General features: G+C 45.0%; 1 protein-coding gene across 7 annotated transcripts in view; it reads right to left on the reverse strand.

Moving 5' to 3' along the window:
* The window catches only part of TRIO (trio Rho guanine nucleotide exchange factor), a 229,759-nt gene that overhangs the window by 36,118 nt on the left and 167,121 nt on the right, over window positions 1–26,520 (reverse strand). For 5 of the 7 annotated variants that reach the window (XM_047768034.1, XM_047768051.1, XM_047768025.1 and 2 more), the window contains 3 exons: window positions 6,844–7,136; window positions 5,199–5,369; window positions 2,355–2,450 (listed from right to left, as the gene is read on the reverse strand). In XM_047768034.1, coding sequence (XP_047623990.1) covers window positions 2,355–2,450; window positions 5,199–5,369; window positions 6,844–7,136 — 560 coding nt within the window. Of the gene's footprint in view, window positions 1–2,354; window positions 2,451–2,484; window positions 3,469–5,198; window positions 5,370–6,843; window positions 7,137–26,520 lie in introns of those variants that run through there. The other 2 variants (XM_047768086.1, XM_047768042.1) reach the window with 2 other exon arrangements.

Genomic DNA, 26,520 nt, shown 5'->3' on the forward strand with positions numbered 1-26,520 from the left:
CTATCTGATTCCAAAATATCTGACGCCCTTTCCACTCTGCCAGGAGCTTTAGGCCTGTTCACTTCAGAAGAGATGTAAGTGAGGAGAAATAACTCAGTTTCAGCAGATAAAGTTTAATTCTCTAGAACTCAAAGCGGGGAATAAGCCAGTAAAGAGCCGAAAAGAGACCAGCCATAGAACGCCTCTCCATTTGAATTCATTACACATGAACCTTGGCCCACTTACAGAGGGATCCATTCAAACAGAAGCAGAATAATGACCAGCAGGTTGACAAAGTGTTGTCTTATAACATCCCTTGGGAAAACTATGTCAAATGTTAGACAAAAGTGATTGTAATGATGATATAATTGATGTGTATAAATGGCTGTTAATATGCTTAAGGATGCTTGAAAACTCATTGGATATAATTTAAGCATTTTTTAGGACATTAACCAACCTGTCTCTCAAAGAGATAGCCAGGATATGGTTTAGCTCAGTTCATGCTATGATCCCCAAATGGTGACCAATGGAGTCAAGGTGATTTATCCACCAGGTTCTGGAGGCCTTCCTGTCAACGTCGTGCTAACCGCAAAGCCCACCATGTCCTTCTCAGACCACAGGACAGAACCCCACTGCGGGGGATTCAGGGCAACACCTCTGGATCTAATTGTGGATATAATTCCCCTTTGACCTACTCAGCCAGCCTCATCAGAAGCTGCTTAGGGGCAGGAGAAGAAACTGGAGTTACGTATATGGTATCCAGTTAATACTGGCTTTGGAAGATAAATTCCTGACTTTAAAGAAGTTGCGCTAACCTCTGAATAATGCAGGGCTTGGGTCACTGACCCCTGATACATGGTTCCTCGCTATCTGTGGTTGCACTAGACTGCAGATTGTAGTACTACCATGTTTACTACTGGAGACAACCTGTGAATAAGTGGACCTGAGAAATTCAAACCCATGTCATTAAAGGGGCCATTTTATACCCTTCAATCTAGAAATTCCAGTGCTGGAAATTTACTCTACAGATAGAATCATACACACATAATGAACACGGATGTTTATGCTAGTGAAAACTGAAAACAATACATTATTATGGAATTCATTTAAATAAATTTTAGTAGAATTTTATCTCTGCTTTTACTAGCTGGTCAAATTCTTAAACATTCTGTGTGCCTCAGTTTACTCATCTGTAAAATGAAAGTACAACAGCATGTGCCTACCTCACAGGGCTGCTGCGGGGAGTATATGCAAAGAAAATGCCTGGAGGGAAACATCAAACTGTTACCAGTGGTGACCCCTGGAGAACAGAATGGGAGAGAGGCTTTTACTTTAGGAGGGGTTGACTTTTAGAAGATGCAGTGGGTAGGAGGATATACGAGTTGAAAAAGTTGTCACCATCACTAGTTTTTCTATTTCATAGGAAAACAAAAGAAACACAGAAATTTATTGCTCTGAATCAGTTAGAAACACTGCATACCTGTGTAACTTCAAAGAATCAACTTCTGATTTGGGGCTTTTGTTAAATGAATCCAAGTTAACCAAGTGTCAATAGAGAGGTCACTAAAAAAAGCTGTTACAATGAGAATCTCACTCTCTCATACACTGCAAATGCCCATGAAAAGCCTCAGAGACAGCAAAAGAGACTCCCAGTGGTATCTGTGAGACCCCGAGCCTGGGCACACCTTCAGACAAGACTGGAACTGACCACACTGGCTAAGACGGTGTCAGCATTGCAGACAATGTGGGTGTAGGAAAGGACCGACCTTGGCACCTGGGAGGTCCCTCTAAGCCCTTGGAATGTCCTGCCTGATGAAGTTTCTGTTTACCTGGGGGTCTTGGGCTAAGACGCTAACAGTGTGACTTCTGGTGGGGGCTCTGGGCCATATGTTACCTTGATCTCTGGAAGGGCAGAGAACAAGGGTGAGCTGCACGAATAAGCAGGCCATCTTGTGTGTGTGGTCAAACCCAAATAAAAACTCTGAACACCAAGACTGGGGGGTTGTCCCTGGTTGGCCGAGTCCTGCACATGCCATCATACACTGTGAGATGCCAGAAAGGTTGGCATAGCCAGCACTACTCCCCTGGGAGAGGACATGGCGGCTGGCACCTGGAACCCTCCCGGAGCTGCCCCTGCACCTCCTTCCTGGCTCATTTTCACCTGCCTCCTTTCCTGGTCATGAACTGCAAGTGTGTTCAGTGACTGAATCAACCAATGACTCAAAATGAAGGTGGTGGGGGACAGCCCCAAACTTGTGGCTGGTCAGAAGGGACTGCCGAACTCCATCATGGGGACCAGAGCCACATGGGGATGAGGGCATGCCACCTGCAGCGGCAGCATCCCGGCCTCAGGCCAAGCCTCGGGGAAGCCTTACCATCTTGCTCTTCACGAGTTCCTCGATGGCACTGACGAGCTCGGCTGCACTGGGCGTCTCGGAGCTGGTGGGGCGGACTAATAACCGTGAAGAGGCCTAGGGAGAAGTTGAGAGAAGAGGGGGGAGGGGAGTGCCCCCTGTTAGTCACTGCCCGGACAGAAAATTCTCCTGCAAGCTCTGTCTCTTTTAAAAGTAATTCCAGACAAAAAGACCACAAGTTTGTCTTTGTTTGCATTTATTTAAAGCCATCTTTTAAAATGTACAATATGCTGACATGAAATAGTGAATAAGACCTGTCTGGGAGACATGTGGAAAGCAGACAAAGTCTGTTTTTAATCCGCAGCCATGTACCATCAGAATGTTTTTCAAAGAGGTGGACGGGCGCGGGAAAATCCTAACTTTTGCAACTGCTGGCCAGGCTACTGGCTACGGAGGAGAACACAGAGAATCTGATCAACAGAAGAATGAGAGGCTGAGGGGCCAAAGAGTGACCCCTTTAAATAATCAGGAAACAAAACAGGAGACTAAAAATGGCTTTACTGTGTGGATGGGGTTAAAAGAAAGAAACAAGGAAAGGAAAGGAACCGGGAGCACTGACCAGACAGGGAAGAGGGGGACAAGCTCACCATTTTCTGTGCCATCCATTTCCCCAATGATTAGTGCAGAGGACAGGAGATCTGTGGGCTCACAAGCTATCAGATGCCATTTACGGCTAGAGTCAGGGTGTACAAGGGTGGACAGGTAAGGAGTATGGGGAAGGGGCTACTGAGTTCAACTTTCAGTAATTAGCAAACACACTGTGTTTGCAGATTACTTGCCCCGTCAATTTGCTGGAAACTAGAAGAGGGGTGTAATATGAACCTTGCTTCATATTAAGGACAGCAGAGACGCATGCGACACACAGCTAGCTGTCCTAACGATGCAGACAGATACGGGTTTACGCGTTTACAACGAGGCTTTTACAATGTGGATCCAGATATGCACTTGGCAAAACAAATGTTGGCTTGGTCTAATGACAGCTGTGAGATGAGGTGAGAAAAACAAGGAAAAAAATTCAAATGGAGAGGTAAGGAAACTGAGCCAGAACAGACACAGAACACAAATCAACATAATGCTGCAGTGAAAGTTTACAGAAAGAGAAAACAGAACAAAACAAAATATTAGTCACAAGATAATATACTCTCTGGGAACATCACTATAGATTTTTGTAAAAGAAGAATTTCTATGGATAATACCCAATGAGGTAACACAATAACCAATAAATGATTTTAGCAAACAGAGAAATACAGTAAATCCACTCTTTAAATGGAGAAAAATACCCTCTTATTCACTAGTCCACCAGACCTGGCACCTCACTTTTGGCTAACCATCCAAATCAACAGATACCAGTTTTCTGCTTTAAAAACGGAGTTCCCGTTGTGGTGCAGTGGTTAACGAATCCGACTAGGAACCATGAGGTTGCAGGTTGAATCCCTGGCCTTGCTCAGTAGGTTAAGGATCTGGCGTTGCCGTGATCTGTGGTGTAGGTTGCAGATGCAGCTTGGATCCCGAGTTGCTGTGGCTCTGGCGTAGGCCGGTGGCTACGGCTCCGATTCAACCACTAACCTGGGAATCTCCATATGCTGTGGGAGCAATCCTAGAAAAGGCAAAAAGACCGAAAAAAAAAAAAAAAAGCTACAAAGCAACCAAGGATCGGTCAGAGTTCTGCTTCCTGGTGGTTCTGCTCTGGGCAGTGGGGTCTGAGCCCTCAGATGCCCCCACTAAACTCCAGACTTGAACCAAGCTGCCTCCTGCTGCCAAGTCCCATGGCACCCTACTGTGTATTAGGGTCCCGGAGGAGGAGGCAGGGATCTAGAAAGAAGGGGCCTTAGCTGAAGACTAATGTGTGAGGTGCCTCGGCCTCATGGCAGGTCAGTCAGTGGGCCGGGCCGGACACCAGGTCATAATGCATGGGCCATCCAAGAAGTGATCCTGTTATAGCGCTGAGGAGGGAGTCAGGGAAGGTAAAAGGGTAAGAAGGGGAAAAAACTGATGGAAACATCTGTTTTATTCAGAAAACTTAGTTTCTGCCAAAAAAAAAAAAAGAAAAAAAATCACCAGTAATGACTTCATAGCATGGTTTTCAACACCTGCCAGTTTGGAGAAGCAGGATGGGCTGGAATGCGAGAAGATGTGCAAGCCACAGTTATCAGGTTTCCTTCTTGATATTTTAGGGTTATAGCATGGAATGTACAAAATAATTTTAGATTCTGTAACAACTCAAAAAAACCCCCAGGAAACAAACACCAAGATTTCCTTAGTATAAACCCTCCTCAGACATTCAAAGAGGAGATTCACGGCTTTGGACTAAACTCCTGCACTGTGACAACTATTCCTACTCCAGTTTGATCCAAATGTTTGCCATGTTGGAAAAAGGAACTGGACAGCCATACAGTCTCATCTGAAAACAATACCTGAATGCACAGACACCCAACAGAGAGAAGCTGATGGGCTTGTGTGCATCTCGGACGTAATCACGCAGGCAGTGTGTGACTGCTCTGTCATTTCAGGGACCCTGGTCAGTACAGGGGGAAAAATTAAACTGACTTTAAAAGTAGCTGTGACTAAAAGCATCCATAAGAAATGCACTGAACATGTTTATAAGAGCACATGTGTGCGAGACTCCGGCATATTCCTATAGCTTAGTTTAAATGGCCTTTGTTAGCCATACTTTTGGGGTGAAAACGGACAGGATTCTGCTGGGAAAAATTGACACATTTCCAGGCACCTTTTCAAAGCCCGGAGGTTACTCTCTAGGTCCTGCAGTGAGGCTGGTGTACAGCAGGTTCCACAAGGCCCCCTCACCTTGTCATCCTGCGAGTCCGGCTGCAGCAGGCTGTGCTGCTGGATGGCCATGGGTGGGGGCAGGGGCACGGCATCCGCCCCCTCCTCCCCTTCTTCCTCTCCACAGCTCTGCATGCCCGATGACGAGGATTTGGAGAGCGTGCCACTGCTCAGGCCCTCATTCCGGCCTCTCTGAAATCAGACCGACATTTGCCTGTTAGAACCAGGCCCTGGCTGTGATTTCAGGTCACAGAAACTGAGCCCTCAGGGGTTAAATGGAAAAGCACGGCCAGGATTTCTAAACTAAGAGCAGAAATCAGGCTCCTTCCAACCCTGATGGGGGCTGTCATTCCTTCCTGCAGCCTGACTCCCCTGCTTGTCAATTTGGATGAGGAAAGGACCACTGATGGTGACTTCTAAAGGGCCAATGTTAACTGCTGGGCTCTGAACACATCTCATCTTTAAGAAGCCAATTTTAAAGAAGTTCAAAAATTTGTGCCATAACCCCTCAGTTCCTCTGGTCCCCTATCATTTTACTTTTGGCACTCTGCTCGAATAAAATTCACTGAAATAATGAGGGGCATAAAGAAAAATACAATTCAAGGTGCATTTTAAGAATCTGAATTAGGTATCCATTAATTGCCCTCTGTTCTTACTTTTAGAAAAAAAGATTTCAGTTTTATTTCTAAAAGGCCACAGTCTACCAAAGAGATAGACAAGGATATAAACAAATTACACACTCCTGTAAAAACCTGCAGCAAAACCATGCCCAGGAAAAAAGCAGCAGAACCTCCCTATCTGTAGAATAAGTTAAATGATACAAATCTTGTCCTCTCTCTGCCTTTTTCTTTTTGAGTCTGTGAGGGAATAGACAGGGTGGAGGGCAAGTTATAAACTCTAAAGGCCCATCACTGACACCACATTTTGCTGAAGGCCCATCTTGGGAATCATGAAGGAACTGCCCTCTAAAAAAGGAAATTAAAAATAACTCCCTGCTGATCTACATACATTTATCTCTGATAACATGGGCATGATCCAGTGTTTGCTACTGGGTTAACAAAGTCAATTAACTGGGTATTTTAACTCAGGATAAGATATAACTATAAATGTGAGGCAGGGGTGGGATGGAAACAACTGGAGGATGCAAACATTCCTCCAGAACTTCCAAGTCTAAAACTGATGCTTTTGGGGAGTTCCCTGGTGGTCTAGTGATTAGTATTCAGCACTTTCATTGTTGCCCAGGTTCAGTCCCTGGTCTAAGACTTGAGATCCCACATCAAGCTGCTGCATGCCATGGCCAAAAAAAATAAAAAAAATAAAATTGGTGCTTTCCTTGCAAAATGCAGCCACCATGGTTGAGTGCTAATATCAGGGACTGCTTAAATCTTTTGTGGCACGGTAGCACCCCTGGCTTTGTCTGTGATGGAGGTGGAGGGGGGCTGAGGCAGCAGGGCTTTGCTTCCTCCTGGTACAGGCAGGGAGCGCCCACACCTTCGGAGGGGCTCTGATTTCTTGATCAGAAGCTACACGTGGGTCTCAGATGCTAGTGGGCTGCTAGGGGCACTGAGCGGGGCTCTGACCGGGTCCTTTCCAGGAACTTAGGGGAAACAACCATGCGTGTATCTGCTGTTCCCACAACTTGGAGAGGGGCTGCCAGAGGCCTGACCTCTTCCACAGTCTCGTCCTGTGGGGTGGCTGCACTGTCGTCCGAGTCCTTCTGTGAGCCGGCATCGGCGCTCTTGCGGACCTCCCTGCTCTTCTTGTGCTTGTGCGCCAGCTTCTTCACGTGCCCATCGGCCTTGCCGCTGCTCAGCCGCCGCACAGGGCTCGTCAACCACTTGCGAAGGGTGTTGCCGGGGCGCTTGGGGCCCGGGGAGCTCTGCGCCCCCATCATGTGGGGCTGGAGGGAGGCCACGGAGGCAGGTGGGCTGGCATCGTTGCTGGAGACGGACAACGAGTCTGTGGGGAGAGAGAAGCAAGTGCGACAGATGACCCTGAAGCTCCCGTGGTCCCAGTCGGTCCCTCTAGGCCAACAAGCATCAGTACTGCCCAACTGAAAGCCAAGTTCAGTGGTTGACAGCTGGGAGCTCTACAAAGCTCTGCCCTGGGGGGTGGGGAGGAAATGCCCTTATCCTCACTCATCGATGTCTTGGAACTTGAGTCCTGCCAGACATGATTTTTCTCCAGAATTACTGCCCCCTCCAAAAATTCCAAGTCAACAACCCCATCATTACTGTGCAGACTCAAAATGACACCATCACTTAAAATATGACAGACATTGTAGGACAGAATGGTTAAATTATTCTTTTCTCTCCTTTTTTTTTAGGGCCACACCCATGGCATATGGAGGTTCCCAGGCTAGGGATCTAATTGGAGCTATAGCTGCCGGCCTACACCACAGATACGACGCCAGATCTGAGCCATGTCTGCGACCTACACCACAGCTCACAGCAATGCTGGATCCTTAACCCACTGAGAGAGGCCAGGGATTGAACCCGCAATCTCATGGTTCCTAGTCGGATTCGTTTCCACTGCGCCATGACGGGAACTCCTTCACGCATTTTCTTGATAGACAAAAACCAAGAAAGAATGGCTTAAAGAAGAACTTAAAGGGAATTAAAAACCAATCCTGTTGGGTAAATATGTTGATTTGACTCACTCCCAATGAATATAAGTACCACTACTTAATAAATAAATACACATATAGGCATACCTTAGGGATATCATGGGTTTAGTTCCAGACCACTGCCATAAAGCGCATCACACACGAATTTTTTTGGTTTCCCAGAGCATACAAAAGTTATGTTTCGCAATGAGATCCTGCTGTATAGCACTGGGAGGTATATCTAGTCACTTATGATGGAGCATGATAATGTGAGGAAAAAGAATGTATACATGCATATGTGACTGGGTCACCTTGCTGTACAGTAGAAAATTGACAGAACACTGTAAATGCTATAATGGACAAAAATCATTATTAAAAAATAAATAAATAAAAGTTATGTTTCCACTATACTGTGGTGTAGTAAACGTCCAGTAGTATTGTCTAAAAAAAGTACATACCTTAATTAAAAATATTTCATTGCTAAATAATGGTACCCATCATCTGAGCCTTTGGCGAGGTGTAATCTTTTTCCTGATGGAGGGTTTGAAAAAAGGCAAGGATCACAAAATGTGACACAGACACAAAGTGAGCAAATGTCACTGAAAAACTAGTGCCAACAGACTTGCTTGATGCAGAGCTCCCCCAAACCTTCAGTTAGTTAAACTGCATTAAATTAGTTAAAATGCGTTATTTGTGAGGTGCGAAAAAATCAAAGTGCACTACAATGAGGTATGCGTGTGTGCATGAATGTGTGTGTCTAAGTCAGTATAAATGTGACCTGGTCTGGTATTATGACACACGGCACCATTCTGGAAAGTTGAATGCCAAGGGCAAGGTTGGTAGCTGTGGGAAGTACAGCTGGATGGCTCACTGGGAGACGTGGCCCACAGCCCCTTATTCCCAGTCATTCTCCGGAACAACCCAGCATGTGGAGTCTTTGTCCTCAGCCTCAGCAAAGTTACCACACACCACCATCAATTAACAAAACAATACAATGTTTAATGAAATGTGTGAAGGGGAGACGTCTTCCTCAAATAACCAAAATGTTATTTGAAAATATATCCAAAGGAATCTTTTCACTAGATTTCAAAAACTAAGTATAAGCAACACTAAGATAATTTGTCTAGAGAAAGAGGGAGATACTTAAACACTCGGGTAACAGCCAACACTCAGCAGATCTGTGGAGCCACATGAGCTGTTACTTTACAAATGGAGGAGCAGTGAAGAGGCCCCATAGTGAAATGAAGTAAAACACTTCCCTGTAGGAAATGGAAGGAGGAAGAACATTCACTATGCTTGTGAGTTTCTTAAACCTTTTGAAGTCTTAAAAATAAATTAAAATTAATCTCTGAGAAGATTAAACAGACACCTGTCTTCGCTGTATTTACCTCTGTGGCACTGAGACCATTACGTGCTGCAGTTGAAAAGCAAAGGGGCTGATTCTTCCCAATCCTGTGATTATATGCACAGGAGTCAACAGCAGCTTCCCACTCGCATTCCAGACGTCAGGGCTAGACGGCGGAGATCCGTCTGACTGTGGCCCCAGCCCTTCCTTGGCCCAGACCTCGCAAGGGGAGAGGGCATAATCTTCCATAAACAGATGATGTGTTTCCAGCGGGATGGCTCATTCTTAAAAACCTAGACTTTCTCAGAGGCAGACTTTGGCTCAAAACTAATCAATATAGCATTCTGTTCAAGAGTAGCTGCCCCGCCCCGTGTGTGTGTGTGTGTGTGTGTACGCACACACGTGTACGCGCACGCACATATATTTTGATTTTATTTATTTTACGGAAGAGTTATTAAAATGTTCCCATGCCAGCCTCGTTTTCCTCAGGTACCATCTGGATGATTTAGGAGAATGAAACCATTAAGTTATTGACATCCATGTGTAAGAGCTTCATGAGACTTTCTCAGGTCCTGACCTAGGACAAAGGGCAAATGACACAGATACGATGACATGCTTCCAACTCCTTATGCAGTGACAGCAGGAAGGACAACAGGAAGAGGAGGGTTTGGATAATCTACGTGCCAGATAATTCATTCCGTTAAAGTTTTTCTAAGTACCAGCTATTAGCAAGACACTGTGCTGGCCACTACAGGTGACACGTTCCATACTCTGCTGGGACTCAGAGCCAAGTCCTGTACTTGCCACTGGACACAGGTGAATAAACCTACACTCTTCACCCAGGAGGCCCTCTGTGCAGTGTTTTCAATGATTATATCCACATAACCATCACTGAGGCAAGACTGGGGCACTTCATGCTATGAGTACAAACCCTGGCAGAGGTTGAGAAGGAGGGGGATCAGGTGGAGGGACCAGGAAGGCTTTGAGGAGGAGGCGGTGCTGAAGCTGGCCTTTGAGCGAGCTGGGCCTGAATCACGCACGACGAGCTCACAAGGCCATCAGCTCCAGGAGGGCAGGGGCCTCACCTATCTGGTCACCTGGGGCATATCCAGGGCCTGGCATACAGTAGGGCGTCTATTAAGCATCTACTGGAAATACAGAAATCCCAGCCCAAAGAAACAGAGCTAGCTGATCCACAGCCCTGTTCTAGGGACAGGCACTTCCTGAATGTTCGTGCACTCAGCCAAGTAACTGCACAAGACAAAGAGCCATGGAGGTGGCCAGCCATTCCAGACCAGCCAACGCCAGGGGCAGGCCCAACAGCTCAGCTGTGCCTCAGATGAGCTAAGAGAGGTGGGAAAAAGACAGAGGCCGACTCACTTTCATAAAACTATGTCACCTTCAGGTCTTACAGTTCATCAGCAGATACTCATACATTAGAGATGATGGAGACACTGCCTGAGCCAACAAATGAGACTTCTGTGTGTTTTTGTGCCTATGGCTGAGGACTTGGGGGGAAATCTGGCCCTGGAGCAACGCAGCACATAGGATGAGTCCTAAGTGAAGAGGGCACTCACCAGGAGATCTGGCCAGTCTCTGTGTCCATTGAAACTCGCGGGGTTACAGAGATGTGAGCGCTCCTGGAGGGGAGAGCTGTGGGCAGGCTCCCTACACACAGATCTCTCCCATGTCAGCAGACCCAGAGGCCACAGGAGGCATGGGGCAGGGGACTGCAGACTATCACTGACAACTTGTAGGACCTGGCTGGCTTAAAAGGATGATTCTTGGGGCATCCCCAGCCTTGCTTAGGAAAGGAGCCAATGGTTGTAAAAATGGTTCAGGTGAAAGAAATCAGAGATACCATTTCTTAGCTTCTCTCTGTGGGCTCTGCTGCATAGGATCTGGTTCTCTGCACTTTGAGAAGTAAATTCAAGAGAGACTGTTTTTTTCCATTCATCTGTCAATGGACATTTAGGTGTCCATCATGTCTTGGTTATTGTAAATAGTGTTGCAACAGACACTGGGGTACCGTATCTTTTTGAATTAGAGTTTTCTCCAGATACATGCCCAGGAGTGGGAATGAAGGATCATATGGCAACTCTATTTTCAGTTTTTTTAGGAATCGCCATACTGTTTTCCATAGTGGCTGCACCAATTTATTATTTCTGCCAATGGATTTATTATTTCTGCTAATGGATACGATGTGGTATACATACATAAAACACATATACACAATGGAATATTACTCAGCCATACATAAGAATGAAATAAATGCCATTTGCAGCAATGTGGATGGACCTCAAGATTATCATATTAAGAGAAGTAATAAGATAAAGACAAATATCATATCATAGCACTCTATGCGGAATCTTTAAAAAAAAAGATACAAATGAACTTATTTATAAAACAGAAATAGACCCACAGAGAAAACAAACTTAAGGTTACCGAAGGGGAAAGGGGGCATAAATTAGGAGTTTGGGATTAACATACACACACTATTACATATAAAATAGATAAACAAAGACCTGTTATATAGCACAGGGAACTAGACTCAATATTTTGTAATAACATGTAAAAAATGGAATGTGAAGAAGAATGTATATATCTGTATACATGTAAAACTGAATCACTGAACTGTATACCTGAAACTAATACCATGGAAATCAACTACACTTCAATTTTAAAAAATTTAAATTAAAAAAAAACCTTTTTTTTTCCCTCAGCTGGCAGGTCAAGTATTATAAACACAGCCATGGCTTGACCAGTCCAGCCCAGACCCAGGACAGAGGCAGAGCTGTCCAAGGTCAGAACTCAATAGTGTGGCAGACGAATTGCAGTGCTGAGCCAATAGTGGTTCCCTTATTGAGCTGCCATTTATTGTTACTTCAGTGACATTATATCATTTTACTGGGATATTTATGACTTAGAAATATGCTGGCAGCAGTTACAAACTAAGAAGGAAATTAGGTCAATTTTTACATTTTTATCTTGAAAAACAATTTCATTTCAGAAGTGTGAAGATGTACAGGGAAAATTTCTTCACCTGTTCCTAAGATTAGCAGATATTTCGTCTTGGGCAGATCTGATATATTAGACACAAGTGGGGATGATTATCAATGAAAAAAAAAAATAACCAAAACCCAAAGCAAACAAATTCTTTCTCTTTCTAGTTTGATTTTAACAATGATACTCAGTTCTTCACACTGTTTGACACTTTCGATAAAAACAATAAGCTGTATTTTCTTTGCAACACAAACTCATTTTGCCCAAATCAACGGATCTTAACAGTCCAATTTACATGCTTTTAAATGGATTGTGACATAATGCATATATCGGTAATTTCAAAACACTTAAAAATTATATAAACTTATATCGATCATTAATAGGGTGAAACGAAGTGCCTGCTATTATTTTCAGTTCTCTGAAGAACAGACTTTGACCACAGCTCTGATGCAAATTTTAAATTACACACTATGTCCAATGGCATCTAGCAGGATTATGGTCTCCAACGTGACCAGGCCTAAGTAAACGTAACTCACACATTAAAGAGCTTTAGATGGTCTCCTTGGGAAGCTCCTAAATTACTGGTCTGCACAAGGTGGCTTCCCTAGCTGAGCTCCAATGGCCATGATGCTGTGTCTGAAGTGTGTGGTCTGGGCAGGCCCCTTCCTCTAACGCCCCCTCTGCTCAGGTGGACCATGAGTGGTGAAGGCCAAGGACAAGAGTAACCTGGGGCGGAGGCCCATGGCCTGGGCTCTCCATCTCCCTTCCAGGACAGCACCACTTCCAGTGGGGTGACTGTCAGGAAGGAAGCCACCATGACCACAGACTCCAGGCTGCACGTGGGTGGGCGCTGGGTCTTGTTGTTTACAGCTCTGTACCCAGCTGGCACATCCTTAGAACTTAATAAGTGTATTCTGAATAAATAATGAATGGGTAAGGGTGAGTATTTCCCAGGCTGAGCTCACTGACAGCTTACACCATCCCCCAAGAATGGTGACGTCCTGACCTGGTGTTGTATTCCCATCAGTTCTGTGATGAGCTGTAAGTTGCATCTAATTTTCACCCGGTTTGTGAGTTTGTGAATTGTGGGTGGTGATTCAGAGTAGATCGAAGCTGCTTCTGTCCTGGCCTGAGCTATGCGTTGCTTTCTGGCCAGGCAGAGCAGGGCTCAGGAGTGCTTGGTGAGGGTAGGCAGCACACACGCAGCCACCCACATGTGTGGGGTGGGCAAGGGGGCAGAAAGAGGGTTTGCCACAGAACTGGCCAGAGAAATATGATGGAAAACTCATTTGTCACTCAAAGAAATTGCGCTGTTCCTGTTTCCATCTTCAGTTACTGTCTCCTGTCTCTAGCCTCCCCTTCAACTCCGACTTTCTCAGAAGAAAAAAGGACTCAACACTCAGTACCATTGCCTTTCCAGCCAGTCACCCTCTTCCACATCTACGGGGATGCCCGAGCTACATCACACCTCCTCGGGGATGTGCCTTCCTCTTTCCAGCCTGGGGAGGCACCACTGATTCCAGGTCCAGGTGAAGATCAATAAAGGGCATCAGAAGGAACTCTGGACCTGTCAAAGGGGCCAAGTTTGAGCCTGGCTCTTCCCCTCAACAGCCTTGACCCCAGGCCAACATTCTGGCATCTCAGTTTTTTCATCTCACACGGCAATAATAAGACTACATGAAGTAACGAAGATGAATGGGCTTTACAAACTGTAAAGTGCCATTTCCAAACCGATGGTTGAGGCAACCTTCTCTAGGACTCCTGGGTAGTACAGAATTTACCAGATTATACAAACTGTGAGCACCCAGACAATGGGGATTTGTTTTTACTGTTCTGTAATCACAGGCCTAGCATGGTATCCAGGACTTAAATTATTTGTAGATGTGTGATGGCTGAGTGAGGCAAACTAGATGAATCACTTCATTCTGTTTCCATTTTAAAAAATAACTTGTCTCTTAGTAAGAGGACAAAAGGAACTGCAGCATAGACACTACCAGCACACCCCAGTCATTAAAAACGATGCTCATGTGTGCACCAGAGAAAGCCACGCGTGAGTTGCCTGAAGCCCTAAGAGAGGAAATCAAAGTTTCTCTCTTCTTATTTTGAAGGGGAAAACAACCTCTCAGAGATGGTTCTTTGCTGAAGTCAGAGTTCACCCAAAGTCCATGCTAGATTTCTTCTGAAAATAAAGAAAAAAGCTAAAGAAAGGAGGGGAAAGTGGGAGCCTGACCCTTAGCCTCACACAGCCAAGTTTCATCATGTGAACACACACAACACTGAACTGCTGGGAGAAGGGAAGTCGGCTTCTAGTCCCAGCCTCTAAAACTTGAGACATCTGTGATTAATAAAGCCCCCCTTTTTTTAAGTGTAAAAAAAAAAGAGGAACAGGGACCATATCCTGCAAGCTGCAGACTGAGAAAAGGATCATATTTCATATTAACCCTCTCCTCATTCTCACAATGGAAGAAGGCTTGAAGTTTCTAGAGTCCCAGAGTAAAGCCTGGATTGCTGAGGATATTGACACTGAATTGAAAATGCCGGCCCTGAGTCCGAATGTGCTTCACCAACATCTATGCAGTTCCTTGCAGGCCTCTCGCATGGCCCCAGTTCAGTCCCAGCAGCATGTGGGCTCCAGGCGGGCATGGGCAGCCGCTGCTCTGCTCAGGCTGGATCTCTTTCCCTTCAAGGGAGCACCTCATAGGTTAATGGTCACCCAAAAGCAATGGGGCAAGGGTTCTAGCCTATCCTCCTGATAGTCTCCTGATAGTGAACTGACTGTGACCCTTTACCAGGGAAAAATGCACAGAAGTAGTCTTTGTAAACATATAGCCTAACATAAACACGAGGCAGTACTCACATTTTTGCACAGAAAAAGAAACTGCAGAAGACAAGGAAGAAAACAGGATGGAGTGGAGCAGCGAGATAGACAAGGATCCATCTGGAAGGGGAACACCCTGGGCCAAGGGCAGGAGGAAAGACCTTTGGGGACAGTAATGCCAGACCTCCTTGGACGGCTGGTGCTGTGCCCTCAGAGGGCCACTGCGTATCTGCTGCGACAAGCGCCACCACTCCTGAGCCTCAGCCAAATGCGACCATGTGGGGCCAAGGCCAATGGCCTGTCACGTCCGAGGAGGCAATGACCACCATGCAGAGGCCCACATTCAGCCCTGGGAGCCTGTCCAACAAGCGGCTATCTCTCATTTCAACCCCTCCACGGAGGCTCCCAGAACCATTTTAGCGTTTAGTTAAAACTAACTCAACATTAACTTTAAAGAAGGATATTCCCATCTCTCTGTCCATTGTAGGTGTTCAAAAGTATCTGTCAAATGAACCCCCTGGAGATATCTTGATAAAAACTCCAACCAGGGGAAGCTGAGCTGGGCACACTCCCAAACCAAAGTGCTCATGTACAATTCTGGTTGTGTGGACGTACAGAAATTTATTTAGTGGTCATTGCTAAGTCTGAGAGAGGAGTAATTCAAGGACACTATGGGGCAGCTGCTACCAATGTTTGAAAACAATTCCCTCAGACTGTTTTAGACCAGGCTGGGCAGGTCTCAATCAGGTACACCTGGCTTAGGGCGGGTTCTCAAACTCTGTCTTGTCAAGAATTCAGTGCAAATCATATTTTTTATTTAGGAAATTCTTCCACTGTACTAGGAAGGTTGTTGTGTACTCGTGGAAATCAGATCTGCAGGTTACTTACAGCGCAAAGAGAGGAAGTTGTTAGCTTACGATTGCTGACTAGATTGGTTAAACTCTTCTAGAGCAAAAATTTCTGGGTCAATGATTGTCATCTATCTCTATAATTTTTTTTGTTTTTGTTTTTTTGCACCCACAGCATACGGAAGTTCCTGGGCTAGGGGTTGAATCAGAATCAGAGCTGTACCTGCCAGCCTATGCCACAGCCATAGCAACCTGGGCATCTGAGTCGCGTCTGTGACCTGCACAGCAGGTCATGGCAACGTGGGATCCTTAACCCACTGAGCGAGGCCAGGGATTGAACCCGCATCCTCATGGATACCAGGTGGGTTCGTTACCGCCGAGGCATGATGGGAACTCCCTACTGCCACACTTTTCAAACTGGATTTTAACTCTCCGCTTTTGGAATCAAGGTAACTTTTTTTAGGGGGGAATAATAATTTAAAAAACAATGAGACACTAGAAATTTTCCTGAAGATCACAAAAAGTGAGCTCACTCTAAATTGTTCTTCCAGATGCATTTCTTGGGATCTCATCTTCCTTTCGTCTTACACAGTGATTACAATCCCCTGGGTAGGCTAGTGTATTGATTTAAGACAATGGGGAGCAAGATGAAGCTGGGGTATCACTCGGAGAATGTTAGGTAACGAAGAGGAAACTGACTGCCAGGCGATATGTTTAGACTTTTGGTGGGTCAGGATACAAGAGCCAGTCTTTTTATAACTGTTTTCTGAATTTATATCTCTTATACTTGGAAGTATCTGAAAACTTTTCTGGTAGACCCCTCATTTCTTATGCCAGTTGCCTCAATTATCTTAAGTTTGTGAGATTCCATGGTAATTAATTTGTTGCCTGGCACGAAGATGCAGCTGGGGCAGAGACACAGGCTTAGATTGGACTCGGCCTCTTCATTGAGTTACCTGCTTCTCTGCACACACCTAGGTTCAGGTGGGCCAGGGCTTCCATCCAGGTTGTCACTTCATGGCAGATATGTGTTAACACAGGAAATAATTTTTTGTTGTTGTTGTTTTTTGAGGACCCCACCCCCACCCCCCCAGCATATGGAGGTTCCCAGGCTAGGGGTCAAACTGGAGCTGTCGCCGCTAGCCTGCACCACAACCACAGCAACGTCAGACCCTTAACCGACTGAGCAAGGCCAGGGATTGAACCTGCGTCCTCATGGATGCTAGTCAGATTTGTTTCCATTGAGCCATGACAGGAATGCCCATTTTATTTATTTTTTTGTTAGAAGCTGAGCATGGAGGGGGATGGTAATGATTGAAAACATGGCACAAAAGTATTAAAAGCCAGTTTTACATACTTCATTATTTAGTGCAGTGGGTCCTCAATGCAAAAAATGTGAACTTTGTCTTTGCTTTCAGATATGAAGTGAGCACAGGAAACATGATGGAGAAAGATAAATTCCCCAGCTTAAAAAAAAAAAAAAATCCTAGATTTACCCAGAGGTCCGGCATAGCGGGGCCATGGCTCATGCTGTAATGAGGAACACATGGTCTCTGCTGCCTGAGAAAATGCACATAAATGACCCACACATTCACTGTTCCCTGGGCAGCCCCTTCCAGGAAACCACACTCACAGGCCACCTCCCGGGCCCCCTGAATGGAAGACATGCAATGGAATCACCAGCAACAATTAAAACAGACTTAACTGGAAACAACTGGACTCAGAAGCGGTTGCTCTATTTTTTTCTTTGGGAAGGTTAAAAGCACATGTATGCTGCTCACAGAGGGCCACTGCTCTGTTCAGAGTGCTAGTCTGAGGGAGTCCTGTCACAGACAAGGTCTCCTACCAGCACCTAATGTGAGGGGCACACGAAATACAAGGCTTATAAACCTCTAACCAAACCCAACACGAAAACAGAAGTTGCTCCTGCATTTTGCTCTTTGAATCTCTCGGGATCTCCAGATGCTGTTTATTCTTAGTGTGATTTTTCTGAAAACACCTAAAACATTACATTGTCTTTGGAAAACGTGGCTTTGTCAACAAAGGCAAAACTTCAAGCATTGTTTTTCTTCTCAAACTCACTCTTCTGAGGCAAAATGCTAACCGGTCAGAATTTCTGGTCAAATCCTCTCTCATTTTAAAGGTCTTTCTCCATTAGAAAGAACCTTACCACTTGAACTTCCCAAAAGGAAATGTGAAGAAATTCAATAAAGATAAAAGCAGATGGCATAATCCTTTGTTTGGCTAATCAGATGAACAGGATATCACATATTACCAAAGTGGAAACCTGAAAACACCCCAGAAATGAAATAATGAGGCAAGAGTCATTATTGATAGTGGATAATGGAAAGGACGGGTTAGTCTGGGTTAATGTAAAGGAATTTAATACAAATCTAGTAAACCTGAGTTATCACACCCAGAATAAAACTGGACCTGGCTCCTCTGTTGGACCAGGGATGCTCCAGGTACTAGTAGGTCTGTGGCTGGTGACCATTTACAACCGGGTTGTTGGCTCCCAGGAAGAGATGAATGTGGGAGCTGCCATGCCCAATGACAAAACACTGAGAGAGGGCAACAAAGGCAGAAGGCCTCGCACGGCTGTGGTGTGACCTACCTGACTGATACCCCTCCCAGGGGTAGGACAGGGAGGAGCCAGGACCTGGGTCACCTGCTGACCCAGAGCAGACATCCTTGCACGGTTAAATCATGCTGTCATAAAACGCAAAAAGTTCTTTTTTTTTCTGCCAGGGCTTTCTCCTAATGGGATCCTTCTCTACTCGGCTTTTGTTTGAGAGTTTCCAGCCCATGTTTCTGTCTCCTTGGAATGACAGGCCATTTTCTCTGTTTTGTTTTTTTTGTTTTTTAATGGGGTCTAGCCCTTGAAATACTTTTTTTTTGGAGATGAACAGCAGGCTTTTCCTGCAACTGAAAATCTATGCTGTCACAAAAGTGAAAAGAAAAACCCCATGGGGCCATCTTGCCAGTGAGGGCAGGGAGGGGCTTTGAGCTCAGCCCCGACTTTTACACAGGGACAAAAGCAGATGTTTCAGGATATCCTTGCTGGATGAAAGAAAGATGCTTTTCCAGAACATTGCATAAAATGACACCAGAAGCACAGACACAAATCTTGCGAGTTGCAGATATCAACCTCCCCCCAGGTCTCCTGACACTCTCCCAGCCCAGCTCCCACACCCCTAATGGACGGGCTCTGTCTGACGGGGAGAGTCTGAAGGGCCACAGGCCAGTTAGCATCATCCTCCAGTGGCAAGTTCTCCAGCCAGCGAGTAACACCATGGCATTACTCCACGTGGAGTCCTGGGCAGCAGAAATGACAGAGGACACCACCCTGACCACCAGTGAGGGTGGAGGCGGGGGGGGGGGGCGGGGGGGGCGGGAAGATTGTCCTTTGACTGACACCTCACCTGGCACCATGTTCCCTTCCTCCAAGATTAAACAAATGGCATCACGGAGTTCCCGTCGTGGCGCAGTGGTTAACGAATCCGACTAGGAACCATGAGGTTGCGGGTTCGGGCCCTGCCCTTGCTCAGTGGGTTAAGGATCCGGCGTTGCCGTGAGCTGTGGTGTAGGTTGCAGACGCGGCTCGGATCCCACATTGCTGTGGCTCTGGCATAGGCTGGAGGCTACAGCTCCGATTGGACCCCTAGCCTGGGAACATCCATATGCTGCAGGAGCGGCCCAAGAAACAGCAAAAAGACCAAAAAAAAAAAAAATGGCATCAGACCAAGCCTAGGCTGCTTCTTAGGTAGATGCATGAGAGGGCTCTGCACTGACCCCAGAGCCACCCGGGCACCGGGCACCACCACACAGGCAATTAATGACGTCTGCTGCTCTTGCCTGGGTCTGCTTAATTGCTTAGAAACCAGAAAAACTCCTAGATGTTCCTCTGTTTGTCTGGCTTTTTCAGAGGCTGAGATCCTCTGTGTTCCCCCCAGGGGCCTAATGGCTGTGCTTTTCAAATATATCACTTACACAAAGAAAAACTCTTAAAAAAGTCTGTGTCTTTCTCAGATTACTTAGTATTTCGTATACTGCAAACTTAGGGATAATGTAGTTTTCTGTGATAAAATGGTGGCTTCTTAATTCTTCATTTGGCAAAGCTATTTCCAAGGCAATAGAGTACTTATTATTGCCCCCAAATAATCATCTTTTAAGGGAACAGAAGGTGAATTTGGGGAAAAGAAGCAATCCCACAGTGCCTGCACAATACTCCCTCCACCTCATCCTGGCTCTTAGATGGTCTGACACTGCCAAGGAACACGAATGTTTAACTCTTGGGCAAAATCGCTCCTAACGTCAAACACAACGTGTTGGTAAAGTGGAAGATTTAATCTTCTTTGAAGGAGGCTGACATTGGGAACCGTATTCTTCATGGTGGATATTGATGCTTTTGGTTACCATCCTCATATTTTTGAAAAAAATAAAATATCTTGGGCTATTCTTAAAGAGAATACCAAAGATTTTTTTTTTTTTTAGGGCACAGTGGGTAGATTTTCTAACTTGAACACATCTCTAAATGAAGCCAGGGATAAGCGAAAACATTCCCGCGCAAAATGGTTTAAAAGAACATTCTACAGTTAGTGGTTTAAAGCTCCTGACTGATTTATTTCAGGTGGTGACAGATTTCTCTCCATTCATATATAAATGTGTCATTATTTTTAATTAAGATCAGATCCAGAATGCCAAATACAAGTCTTTCTCCTACATTCCAGAAAATGCATGAACTGCCTAAGAACGTATCTAACCAAAACATGCCATAAACCACGAAACTTATAAATGTTTTCTTAGACCCACATAACTCATTCATGGAGCTCTACACTCATTTTTATGGAGCATTAGGAAACAAAAACTGGCCTTGGAATGTTCTGCAATCAGTCTGCCAAGTACTATCACTCTTCACGTCATCTGCCCTGCAGGTTAGCTGAAGTTTCAGTCTCAGGGGACAGAATATTAGTTTAGAAAGAATTGCAGCTGTGGAGAATAAGGAAATGGACGGTTCCATCCACCCAACCCCACCCCCCAAAGCACAAAGCAAGTATCTAGTATGCTATAACCTAGGGTCTGTGGTTGTTCAGTTCAAAAATCAAAGAACCAAAGTCCTAACCAAGCAGGAATTCCTTTCACAATTTATTCTAGTAACACCTTCACCAAAAGCAAAATGCTGCTCTAGCTAAAGCTAGGCACTTGAAAAATGGGATTAAAATATTCAATGTTAACCACACAATTATGGCTTTTTGTCCAATTGCGTGTGTGTACATCCTACATTCACAATCTACTTCCGAGCACACAGCGGGTTAAGGGTTTGCAATCCCATAACCTGATCTCATGTGATTTTATATCTTGCCCCCTCACTCCCCTACAAGAACTGAATGGCACTTAATTTTCTTTTTCAAAGGATTATTTCAGAATTTGAGGACTGCCTTCTTTTCAGGATATCACAAATGAACACAACAACAACAGATAACACAAAAAGAAAAGAGGGTTGGGGCAACTGTTTTTGGAGTGATGCTCGCATCCAACATGGGAGGTGAAACCTGCACCCTATGATGGGGCTCGGGAGGAGCGAGCAGGTGAGGCCAGGCCAGGGCAGCTTTCAGAGCATCCCCCGAATGGCTCATCCAGAGGTTGTCCTGTTAGCATAATCTCCCCAGGCGGGTGTTGTTCAAGCAGCTGAGTAACCAGTGAGAAGGAAGGAAGGAAGGGAGGCCTGGAGTTATTCCAGGAAGGAACAAAGCGGCTCAGGGACAAAGGGAATGAAAAGAACGCCTCTGCTATGAACGCCAATTATCAGCACAAATCCTGTCCCTGGCTTTAATTGGTGCCCCTGTGATAGAGCAGCACTGCCACAGAGCAGGAGGGAAGCAGCGACAGGAGGAAACAGCCTCACAGCCGGCGGGCGGGGGCGGGGATGGAGCGGGGCTGGGGAAGCGCTGGGTGCCTGCTTTCTTTACAGCCCAGAGAGACAAAGGGAAAAACCTCCAATTTGCAGTTCTACGTCATAATGAGTACGTTCCATTCTGGTTATTAAAGACTCTTATTCAACTTTACATGCGCTTCTGGCCATTGGGCCACTTCTTAAAATAATCCATCAGCATTAAGAGATAAAAGAGGAAGGGGTGGGGAGGTTGTCTGAGGGTGGTGGACTTGGTATCAGATGTGTCTCAGGGGCTACGTCCTTAGACAGAAGAATAACGCCTCTGGTCCTTCTGAAACAGGACCACTTTCACGACAGTGTGAATTGTTATTTCTGTTAACAGGAAGTAACAATAGTTATTTCCTTTTACTGTGTATTTGAGAAAATGGACAGTGGACAGGACTGAGATGTTATCTTAGAGTCAAATTTGAAAAGCATAAATAAAAGAGGCAGCATTTTTCGTAGAAAAAGACTAAAAACATGTCTAAACATTAGCGCTAGCTGCCTATGAGCATCATATGCCCCCTTTCCCCCTGCTGCTCCATATGTCTGAATTTTCCTTTTTTTTTTTTTTTTAAGAAGAACAACTGGCATACAGTTTCAGAGAAACAGTATATTTTGGGCTGGTACCCTCTGTTCATGTTTGTGTGGTTTTATGTGAGAACAGTAAAAACTGATGAGGAGCATCTGGGCTGTGGCTCCTGGGCCCACCCTCTCCAGTCCTGCGAGGCAGGGAGAGGAAGTGGAGGAGCCTCAGAGGATGAATTCTGAATTCCAAGGCTCATTACCCAGCTCCCAGGCTGGGTTTGCAGGCTCACTCACCCTACCACCCCCCACCCCAGCCAACTGGAGCACCTGGAGGAAATTCTTCAGTATAAAAAGCAGTCAATTTGTGTTCCCCATGAAGCCTGGCTGGAAGAATGCACTTAGAAAGAGCACACACCAACGGAGGAGACTGCAGCTGAGGAGGAGGAGGAGGCCTGGTCCTTGTCCAGAGAAAGGAAGAGGATTCCAGAACGGGGCAAGATCATTTGTTCTGGAGGCTCCTAACCTGGGACCTTCAGGGCACTTGGAGGGAATGTCTCAGCTGATGGTTTTTAATACTAACTTAGACTTTAATAATAACTTCAAAAAGTTTAATATTTCAAAGAAAATTTTCTTGGCCACAACTGCAGCATGTGGAAGTTCTCAGGCCAGGGATCGAACCTTTGTCACAGCAGCGACGGGAGCCACAGCAGTGACATAGCCAGATTCTTAGCCTGCTGAGCCACCAGGGAACGCCAATATTTTAGAATGTTTATATTCATCCAAAAATAAGGCTCGATAACTTAAAGTTTCTTTGCTTTCTGGATGGAAATATATATAATGTGCATGTGCAGCAGGTAACACTGTTCCTATCCCCAAAAGAATTGTCATCATAAGCTTATAGGGACAAATACATTTTTGAGTAGTCAAAAGTGAGAAAATGAATTCAAATTATTTTTATAACTGTGGTTTGGTTAAAAGGAAAAAAAAACCCTTTAATGTGGTTTTGGAGAGAATCATGATCATTGCAGCAATAGGCATACACTTTTTTTTTTTTTTCAGGTGAGGAAACTGCAGTTGAGCAGCAAGATTAATAGGATCTGCTCACTGGCAAGGGAGCAAGGAGAGAGTACACTGGTGGTCTGACCTGCAGCCACATGCTACTCCCAGTGTGTTAGCAGCATACCTAGTCCTAAACTCTGGATTCATTTAAAGACTTAAAGAGCAAAAAAGATCTGAGCTAAAATTTAGTTTGCATAGTAACTTGTGTGAAATAGTCTTTGTCGCTGAAACAAGAGGAGGCGGGGCAGAGGGCTTCTGTGCTTCCATTTACTCCCAGGAGACACAGCCTGTGCGCTGGCACCCCAGAGGTGAGGTGTGCCCCAGTGTGAACTGGGCCGCATGCTTTTAGAACAGGTTCACCTTCCTATATTTCGTCTTTGAAAGATTTTTCCTTTAATTTATAAAAACTAAATCTACATTAGTGAGAATCCACGTTCCTCATCAAAAAAGAACAAAGACGACTTGCAGAGAAGGGGGTTCGGGAAGGATGTTGAGGCACATGGCTCACTGCAGATCTGGGTCTGTTTAATGTTCGGGAGGATCACTGCTTTAGTCAGGGGAACAGGCACAGCACTGCAATGAACCTCAGGGCCCTACACAAGGGCACACTTCTTTCAGAAGACCAATGCAACAGTTCCACCATCGTCTCAGAATAAATGGGCTCTCCCACTGGAAGTCTCTTGAAAGTTAATTTATGGTTCTTCTTGACCTTACCTTCTCTTGAGTTCTTTTCCTAACAACTGCTCAGCAGTAAACCTCTCAGGGCTTATGGCTATGTGAGTTATTGCAAATGGCAACATCTGCAAATAAAATTCCAAGCAAGACTAATTCACATTTGGAAAAAGGGAATGGAATGCCCCACTGAATATGTCAGAATGCAGAAAAACTGCCTTTTCCCAAGGCACTGCAACAAGTGAAGCCACAGGTTGCTGTGGGTATAAAGAAAGGCTTTGCAATCACTCTATGTCTTACCGGGTATTTAAAAGTTACTTTGGGATTCATTTCTTGGATATTACTTAGAATCATTTTCTCTTTCCAATCTGATGCACACACATCTATCAACTGAATAAGGGGAATCAGGATATATTAAACTATCACTCTGATATGACATTCAGGAAACTAGGAATTACTCTGAAGGTCTGGAAAGAGATGTATGGTCATATTTCTCCAGGAAAAAAAAAAATCAAAATAGAGTTTTGCTTTCCTTTGTCTATTCTTTCCTGTGAATAGAAGAGATTTTTTTTTTTTTTTCTGTGAAAATTCCAGTGGACATCTATTTTTTCCAAATTTGTGTTAGCTTGAAAATTTTTGTGATAGCTTGGATAACATCACCTGGAGTTTCCATTATTGAGAATTACCAGAAGAAAAATACATCTAGAGGGAAACCAAAAGTATAATAAACAGCATAATGATCCTCCTGTCTTCAAAAAGCTAGTTTAATAACACCCCTTCGGAAGAATTCCTGAGGACCTAAAATACTGCTAGGATTCAAAATTCCCTCTATATGAGGAATGCCATGTCTTCTTAAAATCCGTTTCTTCTTAGCAAACTTGTTGATTAAAATATTTTGGCCTACACTTTGGAGCTGTTTATGATGCTCTGTGAAGGGTTCTCTACTGTTACTCCCATTTTTTTGTGGCCGTGCCAATGGCAGTAGAAGTTCCCTGGGCCAGGGATAGAATTTGCGCCACAGCAGTGACAATACCAGATCCTTAACCTGATGTGTCATGAGAGAAGTCCTGTTACTGCCAATTTACGCACCAAGAAATGAAGTTCAGAGAGAGAAGGTGAGATTTCCTTGAGACTCAGAGCTACTGGGTGGCTGACACTTTAAATTCAACCTTTGATATTAACAGTTGTCCTTTTCACTGCACAGATCTTATTATTTTCCATAAAGAGATCTTACATCATCCCCCTCTACCCCTCAGTGCAGCATTCCTAGTGTACAGCGTTGCCAATGGGCCTGCCTAGCTTGGACCCCTCCAGAAATGGAGGCCATTTTTGAACAACTTAATTAACATAAATTGGTAAAAGTTATGGTCAGTGACTTTAAAATGCTCTGATAGCATTTTTATGAATAAAAAACATGAGTAGTATCAAAAATGACATTTACACCAAAAACTCAATATTCACACAGCCAATACTTACTTCATTTGGGGCCCATTAATCAGTGATAATTTAGTCATTTTCCTTTGGCATTCTATAAACAAACATGTAAACAGAGCCACGGCCCCTTCAGATGTTGAAAGCACCTTCTCCCTAGTCCTTGGATCCCCCCCTCCTTTGGTGAGTGATAGGTTCTTCCACCTCAACCGTTGTCCACTGAGCTCACAGTTCCCTGGAAGTGCCAGAAGTTCTTGCCACCCCTGGGCTGGTCTGCTTGCTGCCACTTCTAGGTGCACAGTGAATAACAGTGGGTGAGAGAGTGAGGAAAACACTAAGAGCACGCCAGGCCAGGACCCAAGTTTTAGTAGAAGCCATTCCTGGCTGGTATGTGGGAGACAGCCTGTGAGAAACTCATTCCAATGGCTCTACAGTCTAGACAGATGTCGAAGGTTACGGCTGGAAAGCTAGTCTCCTCTGGAGTGATGTAGGACTGGGCTTCTGTGGGACCCACAGACCCAATTCCCTCCCTAGCTTCCTTCTTCTGTATCCTTTTCCTCAAAGTGGAGTTTATCTACTTCTCCAATGACCTTTGCAGAAATCATGTTTTCTCGTCTTGACTGCAGTTCTACGTATAGACCAGAGCCTGGTACACATACTCCTCTGAAATGGTCTGGGGTTACTGGGAGACCCCTTCCTCCACATAACTTTACATTATATCATACAGCAGTGGTTCCTAGAGAATCTAAAAATACATGCAGGATACCTGAATAGTCTGAAAAACCCTAGACAAAATTAAACCTGAAACAAATGACCGTAAGAAGGGAATTTGCTGCACAGATTACTTGAGACTGTTTAGATGCCATTTACAAGAAAAGGGGATAGTCCAAAGCAATCCCCAGATACTAAGAATACCTTACAGCCAAGCACTCAATCAACACATCACTGCTCAGAGCCTAGATTCCCTTTCCCAAAAGTCCCCCACAACCCCTCTCACAAGCCCCTCTCACAGAGAACCCACTTCAACGGTAAAGCACAAAACCTTCCTGTTGGTGTTGGCAAAGCCCACAACCATCACTCCAGCAGCTGCCTGGAAGGACAC

The sequence above is a fragment of the Phacochoerus africanus genome, chromosome 1 (genome assembly GCF_016906955.1).
Source record: "Phacochoerus africanus isolate WHEZ1 chromosome 1, ROS_Pafr_v1, whole genome shotgun sequence".
NCBI classification, from domain to species: Eukaryota; Metazoa; Chordata; class Mammalia; order Artiodactyla; family Suidae; genus Phacochoerus; species Phacochoerus africanus.